This window comes from Caenorhabditis remanei, chromosome II, assembly GCF_010183535.1.
Source record: "Caenorhabditis remanei strain PX506 chromosome II, whole genome shotgun sequence".
NCBI classification, from domain to species: Eukaryota; Metazoa; Nematoda; class Chromadorea; order Rhabditida; family Rhabditidae; genus Caenorhabditis; species Caenorhabditis remanei.
The window spans coordinates 11,509,804-11,527,720 of NC_071329.1; the positions used below are offsets into that span (position 1 = coordinate 11,509,804).

The window sequence follows — 17,917 nt, forward strand, 5'->3', positions numbered from 1 at the left end:
GATCAAAAAGAAACATTCACATGTTAATTGTAGTTTGTTTATTGTAGCTCTTTACAAGTCATACTCCAAAAAGTTCCCACGTCATTCTATGAACGGTCTATTTGTCTCTGCTCTGTCCCAACTATGTGTATCTTTTCGTGATTTCTGCTGCTATCTCAGTTGCTCCTTCCAAAATGACTCATTCATTCAGTGACGAACAAGATAGTGAAAGAATTTATTAAGAAATAAAAAGACAAGCATAGTATATAAAAGATTAAGAAATTCCGAAGAATCTAATAATTTGTTCTCAATATACAGTCAGATTTGGGAATGTTCTTGACCAATTCGTTCAAAAAAAGTTTGACTTTTGAGTGACAAAAAGACATGGCATCACGCATCACCAACTGTATTGAATACCTCAATCTTCTTTTTTTCTTGACTACATTTTATGTTTGCGTTTCAGTTTCATTTATTTTCTTTTTCCTACTGAAAGATTGTAATTTTGTGCCATTACAAGTCACAAACTTGCTCAAAGTTCAACTGGGAGCTTCGTTTAACCTCTTGACATAACATCAACTGAGCAAAAAAAGATCACAAAATAGAGAAAGTTCATAGGAAAGAACAAAAAGATCATAGAAAAGTCATATGTATATTTTTCGATCACAAATGTCTGCAGAGCATGGTGGCAATATAAACAGAGTTGTCTACCACTCCAAACATTATTCTTCTGAGCTCTTGCGCACTTTATGTTGTTATTCGGTGAATGTCTGTTGATGCGTGATTCACGACCGTATTTTCTCTTTCTTTCTCTATCTCCTTTCCCATTTCAAAATGTTTACATATCTACTATATTTGCTCTTTTCACTTCGATTTCTCTGTTTTTCTTCTCAACTCTTCTCAACTTTCTCAAAAATTCTAATTCTCCACCCATTCTTTAATGCTCCTTCAATTTTTCGTCTCCATTTTGTTATCAGAAAGCTACAAATGACACCTGAAATGGCGTGGTTTTGTTGGTTCTCGTCGTCGTTTCGCTTCGCTAACTATATGTTTTCTAACTAAAAATTATAATATGACGGAGTGAAAATAAAGAGAAAGATGAAGCAAAAAATTGTTATCAGAGAGAGACGCAGAGAACTTGTGATTCACACGCTTTCCCTCCTCTAACATATTACTTTTCCTATCGGAATACTAAATAGCACGTTTCGACTTTATTCTGCACGTGAAATAGGTGGAGTCGAGATTACTGTAATTGAATTAATTTGAATAGGAATGATCAACTGAAAATAAAAACAATTAAGTTAAATAAAAGTGATTCAACACAAACTTCTTACATATTTTTAATAGAATTTCCGTTTCTTCATTAAAATTTTCATTTTTCAGACCGACACAATCCAATTTAATCACCGAAGAAAATCTTTCTACATCAGATGGAAGCTGCAAGATCAGTAGCCACGGATCTGAGCACGACGGCCAACTCGACAGTACTTAGAAGTGAGTTTTACGAAATAATTATACAAATCCTTTTCGGCCCCTCTTCTTAATCTTTCCCCAAAAATTTCGTTATTCTCGTTCCCGAGTTCTTTGTGTTGCGATAGGAACCATGGAGGTTTAGAGATCTAGAGAAACTAACAAACAACGGCTACTCCAAAATGAGAGAAAAAGAGAGTGAAAACGTTTTTTTTCTGAATTTTAAACCAAGATAATAAGGTTTTTCTATTTTTTGGCATCTAATTTTTGATTTTGGCTGTTTCTGAAGTAGAGAAAAAGAGAGACGCAGAGAAAATGAATAAACAAAAAGGGGAAATCCGATAAATTAACTGGACACTATGAGAAGCTCACTTGAGAAACGTCTCGCTATGTCTCTGCCAGCTTTTCTCGTTATTCACCACCGAAAATAACTGGTCTTGACCGTTTTCACTTTTCAATTCTCTCATGTTTTCATCTTTCTATCACATTTTTTAAACCGTCTCTTTCAATAACTTCCACCACTAAAAATAGGTTTCAAAAACTATAATTCCAGGCTGTAGTCAGTGATATTGCATAAATTGTGCTATCCATTTTTCTGTTCCTTCTTTATGTTTTGTACCGATTATCGTTTCATGTCAAAACAATAGACATTCAGAATAACTAGTTTTGCCAGCGTTTCTTTTTTGAGAAACGTTTTTTTCTTCTTTTTCAGAATGAACGTTTCGATTTTTCAAAGTCACAATTGAACAAATGGCTTTTTTCAACATCGCATTTGCATTCGGCATGGAAACAAGCATATTCTATCTATTTGTGCTCTTTTCTCTCACTCATTTATTATTAAATTTTCCGCAGAGCAACTTGATTACGTTGTTATGAAGAGTCAGTACACATGGTATTATTCAGAGAGAGACAGACTAACAGAGAACATTTTTGTTGATAAAATTTATCCAGCTTCAATTAACTCTCTCAGAATTGTACAGTTGCTACCTCTTTTTTTTATTTTAAATTAAGGTTAGATGGGTATCTCTGTCATTGAATCCTTATCTGCAATTTCATCTCTTCTTCCGAAATTAGGGCTACCCCACTAAGAACTTATATCTATTGACGGCTTTTTGAATGTATGAGTTGTCAGTTTTATGGAGCGATGCCCGCCATCTCTCCTGATTTTTTGAATCATTTTCCCGTAATCTTATCATTCAAAGTTTCGCCGATGATCGACAACGCATAGTTATCATTATCAGTTCCACATCTTGTAGTTCTCATTTTCAGCTCTATTTTACTGTCGACATTAATCAATAGGAGAGTCTCTATGTGAGGTTCTTTGTTCTCTTCTTTTGTCAGTTTTTCATGTGATAGCCAAACTTTGAAGTTGTCGTCGTTAAAATGGCGCCTTTTCAGTGCAATCATCGGGTGTGTAAATAGAGAAAAATCAAACTTTGAAAGGTAAAGGGAATGTAATAAACCGAGTGAGAAGGAAGAACACTTTTTCATGTTCTTTATCAGCCACGATGTTCTCTTTTTTTCAAATATAGAACATTCAATCTATACTTTACCCATGTCCTTTTAATTTTAATGAAACTTGGAAATAGTGAGAAGTTTTCCACCTCTACTTGCCTATCTAGGTTGTGAAAGACTCGATAAGTTGATATGCATACATTGATCAAGCACAAATAGTTTCTGTCATTCAATATTTGCAAGAATTTTTTTCATACTGATTATTCGATTTTTTCCTGTCAATATTTTTCCAAAGATCAATAAGAATGAGTTTGTACATGACTTTACCGAATTGCAAATTAGCATCGATTAGTCTGTTCAGAACATGTAAGGTCTGAAGTGTAAAATTTTAAACTCATTGACCCCATTTCCCCTCTCAAATTTTTAAGATAAAAATTTTCGCTCATTCATTAGTAACTCCTGTCATTTTTAATCAGGAATCTGAAGTTTCAAATGAGTTTTATTCCAGCCGTGGCGTCATCAACATCGTCAATTATTGGTGCGGCGGCAGCAGCAGTAGCCGAGGCGCAGCCGTCAGCCTCTACATCCAGCTATTCATCATATCTGCTGCTGGAATTACCGTTCCGTCAATTGTTACGACTACAACCTCCGCCGTCATTCATTGCCGGTACAAGGCGGATGGCCTCTCATCTTGATTTACCCACAACTCTTGCCATTATTGGCTTCGTTTTTGTTTTTTGTCTCTACCTTATTCACATCATTGCACTCTCATACTCGTAAGATTCCAGTAATTTCCAGAACGATCTCATCTTTCTTATTCCAGGAAATACCGATTACATCACAAAGTAACACCAAACTCATCACTTCCCGGAGTTTCCATCATCAAACCGATCGTTGGAACTGACAAAAGTCTCTATGAAAATATTGAATCCTTCTTCACGACGCAATATCACAAATTTGAACTCTTATTTTGTTTCCATTCAAAAGATGATGAAGCTGTTGATGTAGTTCAAAAACTTATCGAAAAATATCCAGATGTCGATGCGAAGTTGTTCTTCAGTAAGTTTCTATCTTGTTCTTCTCAATGTCAACACTGTTTGTTTTTATTGCAGAAGGCGAAAATGTTGGTCTCAATCCAAAAATTAACAATATGATGCCTGCGTATAGAGCTGCTCGTTACCCACTAATTTTAGTCAGTGACAGTGGCATCTTCATGCGTCCAGATGGAGTTCTTGACATGGCAACAACAATGATGAGTCGCGAAAAGATAGCATTAGTTACACAAGTACCGTACTGCAAGGATCGTGATAGTTTTGATGCGGCCTTCGAGCAACTCTATTTTGGAACATCACATGGCAGAATCTATTTAGCTGGAAATTGTATGGACTTTGTATGCTCAACAGGAATGTCATCAATGATGAAAAAAGAAGCTCTTGATGAATGTGGAGGAATCGCAAATTTTGGAGGTTATCTTGCTGAAGACTATTTCTTTGGTAGAGAACTCGCAAATCGTGGTTACAAGTCAGCGATCTCTACCCATCCTGCTCTACAAAACTCCTCATCAGTATCAGTTTCATCTTTTCTCGATCGGATATGCAGATGGGTCAAGTTGAGAATTGCTATGTTGCCACATATAATTCTTGTGGAACCACTACAGGTACAGTATTAAAAAGGAAATTATAATATTTTCAATTAAATATTACAGGATTGCTTCCCGTCTGGTTTAATCATGTCGTACAGTCTGAATTATTTAATGGGCTTCAACGTGATGCCTACATTAATACTTCACACGATATACTGGATTAGTATGGATTACTCACTGATGACAAGTATGCAGGTAAGCATGAAAAAGTACAAACAGAACAAACAATAATTAATTTCAGAATGGCAATCTTGGTTTCTCTCCACTTCGATTCTTGTTGATTTGGCTGCTTCGAGAGCTTTCAGCACCTCTCGTATTCATAAAAGCGCTGTTGGAACCAACCATTCGATGGCGCAATAATGTGTTCCACTTGGCATGGGGAGGACAGATTTTGCCACCAAAATGTTAATAGTTGATACTCCCTAATATTCACTTTTTTTCCAAAAATCCCTCACAACACATCGCTCATTTTCACTGTGATTTTGTTCCCAACATTATCAACTCGTTCATCCCTCACCACATCATCTAAATCTTCGAATTCCGGGTCATTTTTCAATCAGTTATCTTTTTATCTCTTCTCTTCTTCTCTCCTTTTCGTTCTTACTATCATATAGTACGGGTATCTTGAAATCTGAAATACCATCATCCAAATGTTCGTCCTGTAATAAATGTAGAAGTGCTTTATAGCCTCATAAATTAATAAAGTTCTTTCAATAGTTTCGTTTTGTTCGTGTTTCAGCAAAGGTTTCAGAAATTCCCCATATCATCAATTTCACAAATTCCAGCTTTCCAAAATCATTTTTACAACTTTAGATGCTTTCAAGCATTCTACGAAATCCATTAGTACGCCGGACGTTCTCAGCCAGAGTGGTCAGTCAAAATGAATATGAAACAGCCGCTGATTCAACACTAGAAAAATTATCCGATTATTTCGATCAAATTGCGGATTCGTATCCAGTTTCTGATCAATTTGATGTGTCCCATGCGATGGGAGTGCTCACAGTAAATGTTTCCAAATCTGTTGGTGAGAACATGCGAACAAAAAATTTAGTTGTTATAAATTTTCCAGGAACATATGTGATTAACAAGCAATCACCAAATAAGCAAATCTGGTTGTCCAGTCCAATGTCTGGCCCAAAAAGATATGATCTGGCAGAAGAGGACAGGTTGGTTCTTTATGGGATCAAATATATCAATCAAAATATAAAATCTCAGCTTCAGACATACTAAAAGTGAAATATCAAATTTACAAGTCACATTCACTTTCTTGAATTTTTGAACTCGATTCTGCCTTCTGAGTTGTGGCCAAACGTACAAATCCACTAGACCGAAAGTGGTCTTAATGATCATTAGACGAAAGGTTTCGCATTCATTTTTACATGTATCCGTTTGCAGACAAAACGAGAAATGAGATTAAAAAAGAGATGAGTAAAGTGTCTTCTTACGCAAAGTGCAAAGACAGGGCGGAGAAAGACAGAAAGGCATTTTTGACATTAGTGAACGTTTTACAGGTGGACGTATTCTCATGACGGAGAAAAACTGGACGAACTTTTGAATCGGGAATTCAGAAAGATTCTCGGCGACGACCGAATCGATTTCTCGCGACACGTCTAATCCGGATTTCATATCATGTGATTTGTCCTCTCTCTCGATTTTTCTCTCGTTTTCTTGCATATTTGATGTATCACTTTTTTCTTGTAACGTAGATTCTACCCTATTTGATATTTAGTGTGTTCCTTTCTTAGATGTTCTGGTTAAATGTTCTTGCCCTTGAAATTCAAATAAAACAAGAAAGACAGAACAAAATCTCCGATCAAATCTTAAAACGCACGTCAAAGTCACGCACTTTTGCGCCGACTAAAGTTCCTTTCAGCGTTGCCGCTAAACAGGGCGCTGGGCGTCATATCGGAGTTTCGTTGTAAATCCGAATATTCACATGCGATCACATCAAGCTCCTGGCGGCTTGTTTAGCAGTTTCTTTCTGTTATTTTTACTCGCAAATCACATAAATCACCAAAATTAGTTTTGAATATCACATATTTTCTTTTTTTGTTGCACTTACGTTCCTCAATTATGTTTTACGACTCCACTAAAGCAGTAAAATTCAGATTCATCTCGCCCATCTCGAAAAGTCATCCAGTGTTTTCGAAGTTAACAACTCAATCAAGCAAATGCCCCGCCTAGCGCTGCGGTAATCAAAATAACAAAGAAAACTGATTAGACATTAATATTTCAGACAATACAGTTACTATTACCGCGTTAATGGTGAGAAAGCCGAACAGCTACTGAAGGAATACGGCCACGATGGAGATTTTCTCGTTCGATACAGTGAATCAAATCCACAAAACTTTTCCATCTCTGTCAGGTTGGTTGATGAAAAAACAATTGCATTGCTCTAAAAACTATTACCTTCGTAATAACTGCTATGTACGTACTTATAAATCGTTTCCAGAGTGTCCGAAGAAAAGATTCTTCACATCAAGGTGACAAAGTACGAAAATGACATGCTAAGCATCTTCGATGATCAACGAACTACGAACGAGTTCGGCTCAATCACAGAACTAGTCGAGTTCTACATGGAATTCCCTGAAAAACTGCGAGAGAAGGATGGCATGTTTCTTGAACTGAAAAAACCTGTCCATGTACCTTACCAATTGGAAGCATGTGCCGAAGAGCAACGACGGACTCAACTCTACCGTTGGTGGCACGGAAATCTGCCGGCAAGCAGTGCGAACAAATTGCTTCAGACCGAAAAGAACGGAACATATTTGCTACGAGCTAGCCAACACATTCCGGGTGCTTTAGTGATATCAGCGAAAACAGAAGGACATGTGGTACATCTGACAATCTATCAAGACCCTACGACTGGAAGATTCAATATTGATGGAGATAGAACAAAGTTTCAGTCTGCATGGTTGTTGATTGACTCCTACTCAAAGAATCCCATTGTCGAGAAAGGAGAGGCAAGCAGAGTTTTGTATTTGGAAGAGGTACTTGAGTTCAGTTTAGCTTTATTATCCAAACAGTCATTTTTATAGCCTTTGTTCAACACATTCATAGAAGCAGATCTCTTTGTTGATCGTTATGAAATCATCCGAAGGCCAATCAATCCCAGAGAGTCGATGGAGAAAACGGGAATTTCGGAAGAGTTTGACGTATGCTAAAATTCACGATTTCATTAATTTTCAATAAAAATTTGCAGCGTCTCTCGCAAGAAGCCCTCCCAGCTGAACAATACCTGTCCAAAAGAGAAGGACGACGACCAATTAATGCTGACAAAAATCGTTACAAGAATATTGTTCCATTCGATCACACTCGAGTTATTCTTAACGATCGACCAAATATACAAGGCAGTGACTATATCAATGCGAGTTATGTCAGATTTGAAAACAGTCAGAGAACGAAAAACGTAACGTTCGCTTGTGAGAAATCATTCATCGCCACACAAGGATGTCTAGATACAACGATTGCTGACTTCTGGAGAATGGTTTGGCAAGAAAATTCTCGTGTCATCGTTATGCCAACAATGGAGAATGAACGAAAGGAAAAGTGTGCACGGTATTGGCCAGCCGAAGTTGGTAAACCAGAAGCCCATGGAGATATTTCCGTCAATTGTACTCTCGAAAGAAAAGTTCAACGAGTTGTGTCTGATGAGGTTCGAGCTGAATTGGAACAAGAGAAAGCTAATCGACTTGCCAAAGGGTTGGTGCCTGAAGCGGAGCTCAATGGTGATGGTGTCAGTTATATCTTGCGAACTTTGGTTATCAAGAAAGGAAAAGATAGTCGAGAAATACGTCAACTGCAGTACTTGACATGGCCAGATCACGGATGCCCTCTACATCCTTACGCTGTTCTTAATTTCTTAGAAGACGTGGATCGGGAGTATGACTATTTCAATGCTCAGCCAGTGACTGCTACACTTCCACAAGGTCCGATCGTTGTTCATTGTAGTGCGGGAATCGGAAGAACTGGAACAGTTCTCGTTCTGGATGCGCTTTTGACTCAGGTCAAAAAAGTTGGAATGCTTTGCCCAATGGATGTGTATAAGATGGTGAAATACGTCAGAACTTATCGATCAGGTCTCGTTCAAACAGAGCAGCAATACCAGTTTTTGTACAAAGCTCTGGCGTTCTACTTGAAAACTCATAATCCGGTTAGTTAAAAACAATTGCGAACATTTTGAATCCACCATTAACTCTGAACTTTTGCAGTACCCGGTCAAATCATTTACTGCTGGAGATGCTGACAGTTTCGATTACCCAAGACGTTTACGTTCACTTCAAGGATCTTCTCGTCCATCTTCCTCCCGACAAGCAACATCTTCACGTCCTTCCTCCTCAGCCTCTTCTCGTACTTCTCATTCTCGTCCAAGAACAGGTCCATCTGAACATCTACCGGAACGCAGTGTTTCTTCCACATCTTCACCTTCCACCTTACTCAAGTCTACGAAAAAATAAATCACAAATGTTCCAATTTCTAGCTATAATTCTTTCAATTCGATTATACTATTTTTCCTAGCTCTTTTCCTCTTTTATCCGTTTCATAGTTGTTATTCTTTCCTTTATATCTCTTTCTCTTATCGCCTTTCTGAGAATTTATCCATAATCACCAGTTTTGTGTTAACATCTCCATTTTTTTTCTAATTATCTTTTATTAACTTCAGTTCATATTATGTTCCACTCTCTCTCAGGGTAGAATCAGTTTGTGACGCTCCATGTTTTCCTACTTTTTGTTGTTCACTGTAGTCAATACGAGATCCACCATTTTAGATCCTCCGGTATAGATACTTCGGTATTAATTTCCTATCAGTATGCCATGCGCCGTTTTTTTCCATTTTCCCTGTTTTTACTAACCCGTAGTAGATTATTTTCGTTCTACCTGTGAATCCATTTTTTCACCGAATCTTCAATCATTGTTATTGGGAACTATGTACTATTGCCTTCACCTTTTCGAATTTTAAAACGCAAAATCACGTCTTTGCCCTACCCCAACAATTCTCTCAACCCATATCTCTTTGAGATGATAGAAGAGAATAGTCAGTTGTTATTTCAGAGTTATATGCATTATTGAATTTTTTCCATTCAGCATCTTCATCTGTAATAAAAATTGATATGGGTCCAAGAATCTCCTATATGAGATTTTTCCTAAATTATTTATGTTGATTCCAGAATACAATAACATGCTTACGATCAGCTACTGGGTTTGTTTTGAAACTTCTATACGGAACTTATATCAAGTATGAATCTTTCCAGATTCAATATACTCATGTTTTTTTTTATTAAAGAGCTCGTGCATAAAAATAAATAACACATTGGTAAAACACAAGCAACCTCGCCCTTCTGCACTGTCCAAAAAATCGCGGGCATTTAAACTGGTCGAAGTTTTCCTTCATTGAATTTCGTAAATTTCGTCACAAAATTGATTTTTATTTCGAAAAACCGAGAACAGGTTGAATAAGTTCCCAGAGAGAAACCCTGGGCAGCTATTGTACTACATAAATATATTTTTTGAACTTCTCTTTATCTTCGATTTTATCTTGACTCGTCTGTCAATTAAATCATTTTACAGACTCAGTCTGGAAAAGATGCCACCTAAAAAAGCTGCACCCAAGAAACTTCACGAGTTGGCACCAGAAGTGCGTGTTGGATTCAAAATCGATGATATCAGCAAGAAAACTTATATTGTTGGAAAACAATTCGCCACCGGTGGCTTCGGCAGGATTCACACATGCACTGAGGAAGGAAAATCTCATCAGATGGTTATGAAAATCGAACCTTCGACGAATGGACCGCTTTTGACAGAAGTCGTTGTGTTCAACAGGATTTTGAAAAAGGAAATGATTGAGGCTTATAAGAAAACCAAAAAGATTCCGTGGATTGGACTTCCCTATATTATCGCAAACGGATACTTCACCTACAACGGAGACAAAATGCGTTATATGGTAATCCCAAAATACGCAACTTCTCTGGAAGCAACGAGAGAGTCAAATGGCGGAACTTTGTCGGTCAAAGACTCATTGACTGTAGCCAATTGTGTTCTCGGAGCATTGGAATATTTGCATGATTCGGTTAGCGGAATTCTGAATCTTTCTTACGAGACTATTTTGAGTTTTGCAGGATTACGCTCATGCAGACGTGAAAGCTGCCAATATTCTTTTGGAGAAAGAAGGAGTCTACTCAACCTCTGTTCTTGTCGATTTTGGTTTGGCTCATCGGACGACAAATAATGTTGATAAACCAGACAAGAAGAGAGCTCATAATGGAACCTGTATCTACACTTCAACTGATGCTCACCGGGGAAACAATCCATCGTTCCGTGGTGATGTCGAGATTCTTGCGTACAACTTGATTATGTGGATCACTGGAACTCTTCCATGGCTTGTATGTTATGTTAATTTTTTTAACTAACACATTATCTATTTCAGGCTCTGGAATCTTCCCCTGACAAAGTTTTCGATTCAAAACAAAAATTCATTGCTGGGTTACCGGGTACTCTGCAGAATGTACTCACGGTTAGTTACTAACATCTTCCACCCCATTACACGCCATTTCATGCCGTGCCTACGATAACTTTACGGGCTCCCAAGTCAAATTATGGGTTAGAAAACTAAAAACCGAATGTGAATGTATACACGCAACCTATTATCCAATTATTTTTTAGAGCCAGTCACCGGCGGTTGTTGGATGCATAAACACCATGTTCAATGTTTCGATGAAGACGAACTACACCGACAAAGTAGATATGACAAAATTGAAAAAGTTGGTCACAGATACTATACAAACTTCAGTTGGAGAGGCTAAAAAAGCACAAGGGAAAGTGAAGAAAGCAACTGAAGATGTCTCAAAAGCTGCAACTCCGAAAAAGAGCACCCGAAAAGTCATGGCCATCGTTGAAAGTGAAGATGATGACGACAATGTTGTGGAAGTTGTACCGAAAAAGAAAGTTGCCAAAGTTCAGAAGCCACGCAAGGTTATGGAAGATGAGAGTGGTGGAGAAGAAGAAGTGTATATTCCGAAATCTTCAAAATCTCGTAAACTAAAGCCGGAGCAGGACAATTCTTCTCTAGGATCGTCAACTAGAAGTCATTCTAATCGTCTCGGCGTGACATCTTCCGCAGCTTCAACTGTTAGAGCTGCCAGAAAGATAGAGCAAAAATATAAGAGACTTTCAACGAATAAATCTTCTCTTGTTCCTGTTACAGTTGGCGATGTATCTGATGATTCTCAAGACGACGGGGCTGGGACTTCTTCTGGAGCACGAACTAAACGGTCCTCTGACGAAAGCGTCAGAAATGGAGTTGAACTGAAGACACCAGCATTGGTTGCTCCAGCTGTCAAAAGTAATCATAATGCTAATGAACGACTCAATTACTCATGTTTTTCAGAAGCCAAGTACAAAAGCGGAATTTCATCAGCAACTAAAGCAAGCCCGACAGAATTGAGAAGAGTTCCAGGAGTACGAAACTTCCCGAAGGGAAGGCGTTCAATGATTATCAAAGAGGTAGTATTTTCATTTCAATTTTTCTGACAATTTTATCTTTTTCAGACCGCTTCAAAATATAAGGAGAAACGGGCAGCTCGCGAATCTAAACCAACATTCGATGATTCAAGTTGCTCTTCTGAGTTGTAAACCAAAGATGCCACATTCTTCAGATTCTTATAATGTTCTATCACAGTTTCCCTTCCTTTCTCACTGTCGAAGCTCTCACAAACACCTGAAAATCGTTTTTAGATCTCCATTCTCTTCTTCTTTTCACTTTATCAAATCTATCTATCTTCATTCTGTTTTGATGTATTGTCTCTCTCTCTCTGTGTTCCCTTGTTATATATTGCCCATCTCTTCGTCCCTTTGGCTTATCATCACTATCATGATGTCCACCAATGACGAGTTCCTTTTTTGTCGATCCCCACTACTTCTTCTATGTTCCCTCTTTCACTTTTCTATCATTTCCTTCTTCCAAATGTTGTTTTTTTTCTTGAAATTACTGATCACATTGATGAATTTAACCGAACTGTCTATGTGTGAGCGGGGATGAAACCCAACGGAAAGTGGAAGTAATCAGGAAATTAACATTGTAGTCGGGTCTTCTGCTGGAAACAGAAACTGGTTCTTTGTTCCGGTTTCGTCTCATCTTCACAATTTCTTTTCCGATTGACGTAAATTCGAGTGAGGGTGGGGGAGCGCCGACAGCTGAAAATTGTTATAGGATCTGCTGCTCCTGCTGCTCCGACTGCTTCCAGTTTTATATTTGGCTCTCCTTTATTTTTTCATTTTTTCTCATTATGATCATTGGTGACCTCCTACAATAAACACCAGACAAAAGTGTAAAAAGTATCGAAAAACGGGAATTTCATAGTTTTTTTTAAATACTATCCATTTTCGTTTTCCACTGTTTTCCGACAGTTCTTCGTCAAAAAAAAACAAAACAGTGATTTGTTGAAGAAGCGACAATGATTTGATTACTGTAGACATTTGATGAAAATGAGAGAATTAAAGAAATAGAGAGAGTGTTCCACCCGGCTAATGATGAAACACTTCTCCATCTCTTTTTCCGACAATTATTCAACCATTTTTCGTTGGAAATCGAGTATTTCTTGACAGGTTCACTTTGTTTTTTTGTTATTCAATAGCTGGGTGATTCAAATATTGTAAGAGTACATTTAACATTCGATCGCACTCTCAACTCCTAATGGATTTTGATTGAGTTTCTGCATATTGATGTGAAAATCTTACTATGGAATATCCTTGACGTGAGTTGGATTGTGAAGAAGAAATCCAGAATGTTAGAAACCCGAACTCGTGAAGATTCTGAGAATTTGAAAATAGTTTTGTTGTAGTTCATAGATTTCGGATTCAGTGGTGATAAGTGTTCCTTTTTTGAGTTCCAGTATTGCTTCAACTGTATTATCTTTTCCATTCTGTAACCGAACGTCGTTTAGTAACTTTTTACAACTTGAATCTTGTCTGAATCATCTGTGAGCTGACTGAATATTGCTCCGAGTTACTGATTTGAATTACTATTTATGAATGCAGAGAACAAAGATGTGATCAACCGCTATATTATCTGAAACGGTTCCTCAAAATTCACTCTGAAAATTCGAGCAAGAAGCTTCCAAAACCCTTCCACAAACTCTCACTCTATCTATCTCCATTCCTCTATCTTTTCCCAATCTTTTCTTCTCTTTTCGAATTTCAACTGTTTGTCGTTGACAAGAAAAAGCATTCGAATGGTTCATCAGCACATTAAAATTTTTGAATTCCTTGTTCAAAGCGATCATTAAAAGAATCGAAAACTCGAGATGCACCACGATGATAAAATCCCCGAAAACCGATCATAAACGGGCCGAAACAATAAGACGCCGCTCCAAAACTATACCATCCCCTGTGTTATTTTTTAGGTTTTCTTCGTCTTCGTCTTCTTTTTTGCTTGGTTTGTGGTTGCCTAGGTTTTCTGAGGTGTGCTCGGGTCTGTTAAAGATAGATGGGGGGGAGATATATACATATATTCTATTTCCGAGTTATCTCTATTGTATTCTCTCTCAATCTCCTAATACTATGTAGTTGAGCTCATTCATTTATCCCTAGGAATTTAGTATAGATGTTTCGTTTTTTAAGATCAGTTTCCAAATTGACATGTTTAATATAAGTTTCCGGTACTACAATTCGGGCTTTTACGAAAAAAAGCTATAGGCCAAATAATTTGTGAGCTATCAAAATGGTCCTAAAAATTGTATAATTTCTTCTGTCCGTACTGCCAAATTTATCCAGAAGTGTCCATTTGTGAAAAATGGAACAAAAAATTGAATGTCTACGTGTTTCTTCAATTTCCTCCCATTTTTCTGAATGTTTTGACAAAGAACCGTCTCAATCTATCCGTCACAATCTTCTATATGCAATACAGTACATGCCAACACACAAAATTTTCGAAAACAAATCGTCACAGGAACTTTTCAATTTCGTATCATGTTTCGCATTTGTGTTTCTCTTTGATTTCAATGATATTCATTCTTTTCGAAACGGAAACCACAAAAATAATAACGGAGGGGGGAACCTACAAAAGAGAAAACGCGATTCTTACCGTATCCTTCGGAAACATATAATTTTGGAAATTTGGTGTAGAGCAGTGGAGATGGCGGCTCGATTCGTTATAACTGGATGTACTGCATTTGAAAATTATAGGGGTTCTCCTTTGAGAGCTTTTGTCCCGTTGGATGATAGAGTAGGTCAAACGACAATGCGAAAGATGGGCGGCTCTGAAGTGTGGAGAATCTGGAGTCTCATGGCGACACACACTATTTCTGTGAGTCTACGGTGCCAGTCCATTAGAGAAAAAGGAAAAAGGGCCCATGAACGGAATCCACGGCAACACTCGCACGCGCCACAATCGTCACCACGAACGCTTCCAATTCCGAATATTTATTCCTGAATCGAGGTTTTTGAACATTGTGATGACAGCGCAACTTTCGGGAGATTTGGATGATCAGGGTTTCAGAAAAGATTCTAGGAGTAGAGATTCTAGGAGTAGAGAGTAGGCAAGTATTCTAGTTTCCAAGTCGTAGGTATAAAACTGTGAAGACATAGAAAACTGCACTGCGTTTTGAAGATTACAGTTTGAATTAGACACTAACTCAAACTCTTCAATTCCAGAGTTCGACTCTAGAAGAACGAAAAATTCGACGCGATTTTTTCGATATATCAACTTTCCGATGCCTTTCAGCTACTAGTTTTTAGAATTTCAGTTCTCGTTAGAGATGGATGCGAAGAACCTTGTCTGAGTTCCAAGAAGTTTGCTATAATTTCTCTGCCCCCGATTCCCCTCCAGTTTCATCCCATCACGCCTTCTGTCATCTACCGTATACCTCCAATGCATGCCTCTCGTTTCCTTCTTCTTTTCTGGAAAATGGGCGGAGCCTGAGTGGTCGATTCCAAAAAAGAAGGGCGGTCTCTTGAATATGCATAACGTGTTTTCAAGCTTTGGAAGGAGGAGAAGAAGGACCACCCGCCTCTCACTATTTTCTGATTTTTTATGCATTCGATACATATTTTTATGGACACACCTTCTTCTCTTTTCTTCTTGGAAATATACCTTTCTTCCATACTTTCTCAACTATATTTCAGACTGGAACTCAACGAAACTACCCGATTCAACACCTTTTCAAAATGTCATCAATCTTCCCGAATTTACTGTCTTTCCCATTTCTGGTAAGTCTCTTTTTTGTTTCTTTTGTATAGTAATAGTTAATTGGAAGGCATCGAAAACGTTCAATTAACGGGGGAAGAAATGGAACGGGGCCAACGTGAAACGCACCTGTTCTAAATAGCTCTCCGCTTCTTTTTCCACACCGATCGTCATCGGCTTTTGTTGAAATTGTGTACATTTTCGGGAAACGGGACGAAAATGAATTCAGAATAGAATGGACTGTAGGTTAATTATATTAAATGAATAGCAAAAGTATATGAACTTTTGATGTTACGGTTTTGGATACGATCACTTTCGGTCGCAGTCTTGGTTTTTCTAGTTTTTTGAACGAATTCGGAATGGTAGATCCGTTTATAGTAATTTCCGGATTTCTCTTCTGCAAATTTCCAACAGTCCATTCAATCCCCCTTTTAGATTACTGTAGCTTAGATTACTGAAAGAAAAGAAAAAATTTAGATTACTGAAAGTTTCAATTATTAGTATAATTAGATGAACTATTGAAATATTCGAGAGTTCAATTAGAAAATTGAAAAAAAGGCTACCTTTTCAATCTGTCTATTGTGTCTTTTTAATTCTTGGTTCCAGTTTTATGTCTCGGAATTAATTGATCAAGCTTCCAACAAAACCAGACATAATTAATGACGGAGCACCCAGTTCAAATCCTTCCATCGCGTATATAGTTGCAGTTATCCATCATTGAGTCTCATGCAAAATCTAGGCAAAAAAGCATCAATTTCCTTCGTTTTGAAATCTTGATTCACCTAATTCTATGCAGTTCTTCTTTTTTTCTTTACAAATTGTCCCGATGTGTGCTCACCGAGTGTCACTTGTTCTCTCATATTTCATCTTTCTTTCCATTTCCTCTTTGACTTTTTGACGAGTTAACATGACTCAACTAACGAATCGAGAGTTCACAATAACTTCTTAGCACTTTCTATACCGGATCTCAACTTAAAATCGAGTCTTTGTCGGTTGTTTTGCTCGTTTTCAGCTGTAAACCATAAATTTAAACAAGTGCTTGGTTTGCTTTTTGTTTAAAATAAATTGAAACTCGAGCTAGATCTTTGAAAATGACAGCGTGAGTATATGTCTTTCAACTCAACAACGGTTGTAAGTCTAGCTTAACGGCAAAGCTCAATCTCGAAAGCTTCTCAACTTCAGCAGTAACTAGAATCCAAAAGAATCAATCCAGAAATTTGACCCAGATTCCGTGAAAATGTGGCCATTCAAACGCGTAGAATGGAAGTTTCAAGCTTGAAGTTTCTCGTTTAATATTTGATTTTTCTTTTCTTTTTTCGGTTTTAAATACCTATGACCCAACTTGATTTCTCCATTTTCTTCACTTTCCAGATGCTCATTTCTTTCCAAAATGCATAACTTTTTGTTTTCGTCTGTCACAATTTTGATGTTACCTGCTCCATTTACTACTCTTTTTCTCTCCTTTTCACAATAATCATTTCGATTTTGGAAAGGCACACGGACTGCCCGGAGACAAACACTCTTATCTCCGCTAGCTTCATCATCACCATCTCTATTTCTCAATTTCTCCTTTTTACTTGTTCGTTTTCCTGTTTCTTTTCCGAATTTTCCTAAAATTTTACAGTTACGAGTAGTTAAATTAGTGATTATTATGTCATTGTCCATCGTTGATAAGAGAAAAGGATGGCAAGTAGGGAAAACAACTACGGTTTGAAATATTACCGGCTCCTTTTTGAAGAAAATATTGCATATTTTTCCTATTTTTTTTTGATTTTACACACGTTTTTGTGATTGTGCGAACGATGGAAACATTCGGTTCTTCTATTCTGCCACACAACTTTTTATGAGTCATTTGACAATCGAATGTCACTTCGAAGCGACAAAGAAACAAAACAAAAAGCACTTGGAAACATCTGAAGACTGCTTTCGTGACGAGTTTTAGATTCTCTTGAACAGCTTTTCAAGTTGGCTTCAGACTTGAATTTTGAAATAATGAGTCTGAAGGAAATTAAGTACTAAAAGTATTCTGGCAGATGCGTAACTCATCGGGCTTCGAAATTCAGAAACTGTTCTACCGTAATTTTAGAATTATTTCAAATGTGTTACGTGTAGATGCCTAAAAACTGTAATACGTTGGAGAATCATCTTCAGAATGTTGATTAGGTTACTGTATCACAATTACCTCCCTGAAACGA

General features: G+C 37.5%; 4 protein-coding genes across 4 annotated transcripts; all 4 read left to right on the forward strand.

Moving 5' to 3' along the window:
• Positions 1-3,393: 3,393 nt before the first annotated feature.
• On the forward strand, positions 3,394-4,952 carry GCK72_006150 (uncharacterized protein; the record flags this gene model as incomplete). Its single annotated transcript, XM_003113835.2, has 5 exons — positions 3,394-3,677; positions 3,725-3,960; positions 4,014-4,558; positions 4,607-4,738; positions 4,785-4,952. 5 exons carry the CDS (start codon positions 3,394-3,396, stop codon positions 4,950-4,952), a joined length of 1,365 nt encoding a protein of 454 aa, XP_003113883.2.
• A 404-nt stretch (positions 4,953-5,356) lies between these two features.
• Positions 5,357-6,157, forward strand: GCK72_006151 (uncharacterized protein; the record flags this gene model as incomplete). Its single annotated transcript, XM_003113810.2, has 3 exons — positions 5,357-5,567; positions 5,613-5,709; positions 6,055-6,157. 3 exons carry the CDS (start codon positions 5,357-5,359, stop codon positions 6,155-6,157), a joined length of 411 nt encoding a protein of 136 aa, XP_003113858.2.
• Positions 6,158-6,714: 557 nt separating this feature from the next.
• Positions 6,715-9,000, forward strand: GCK72_006152 (uncharacterized protein; the record flags this gene model as incomplete). The annotated part of the gene is made up of 6 exons (XM_003113672.2): positions 6,715-6,734; positions 6,780-6,908; positions 6,996-7,533; positions 7,582-7,698; positions 7,746-8,696; positions 8,755-9,000. 6 exons carry the CDS (start codon positions 6,715-6,717, stop codon positions 8,998-9,000), a joined length of 2,001 nt encoding a protein of 666 aa, XP_003113720.1.
• Positions 9,001-10,127: 1,127 nt separating this feature from the next.
• GCK72_006153 (uncharacterized protein) lies at positions 10,128-12,172 on the forward strand (the record flags this gene model as incomplete). The annotated part of the gene is made up of 6 exons (XM_053725501.1): positions 10,128-10,610; positions 10,660-10,923; positions 10,968-11,054; positions 11,204-11,882; positions 11,928-12,043; positions 12,089-12,172. The coding sequence occupies 6 exons, from the start codon at positions 10,128-10,130 to the stop codon at positions 12,170-12,172; spliced, it is 1,713 nt and encodes a 570-aa protein (XP_053589695.1).
• Positions 12,173-17,917: the final 5,745 nt, after the last annotated feature.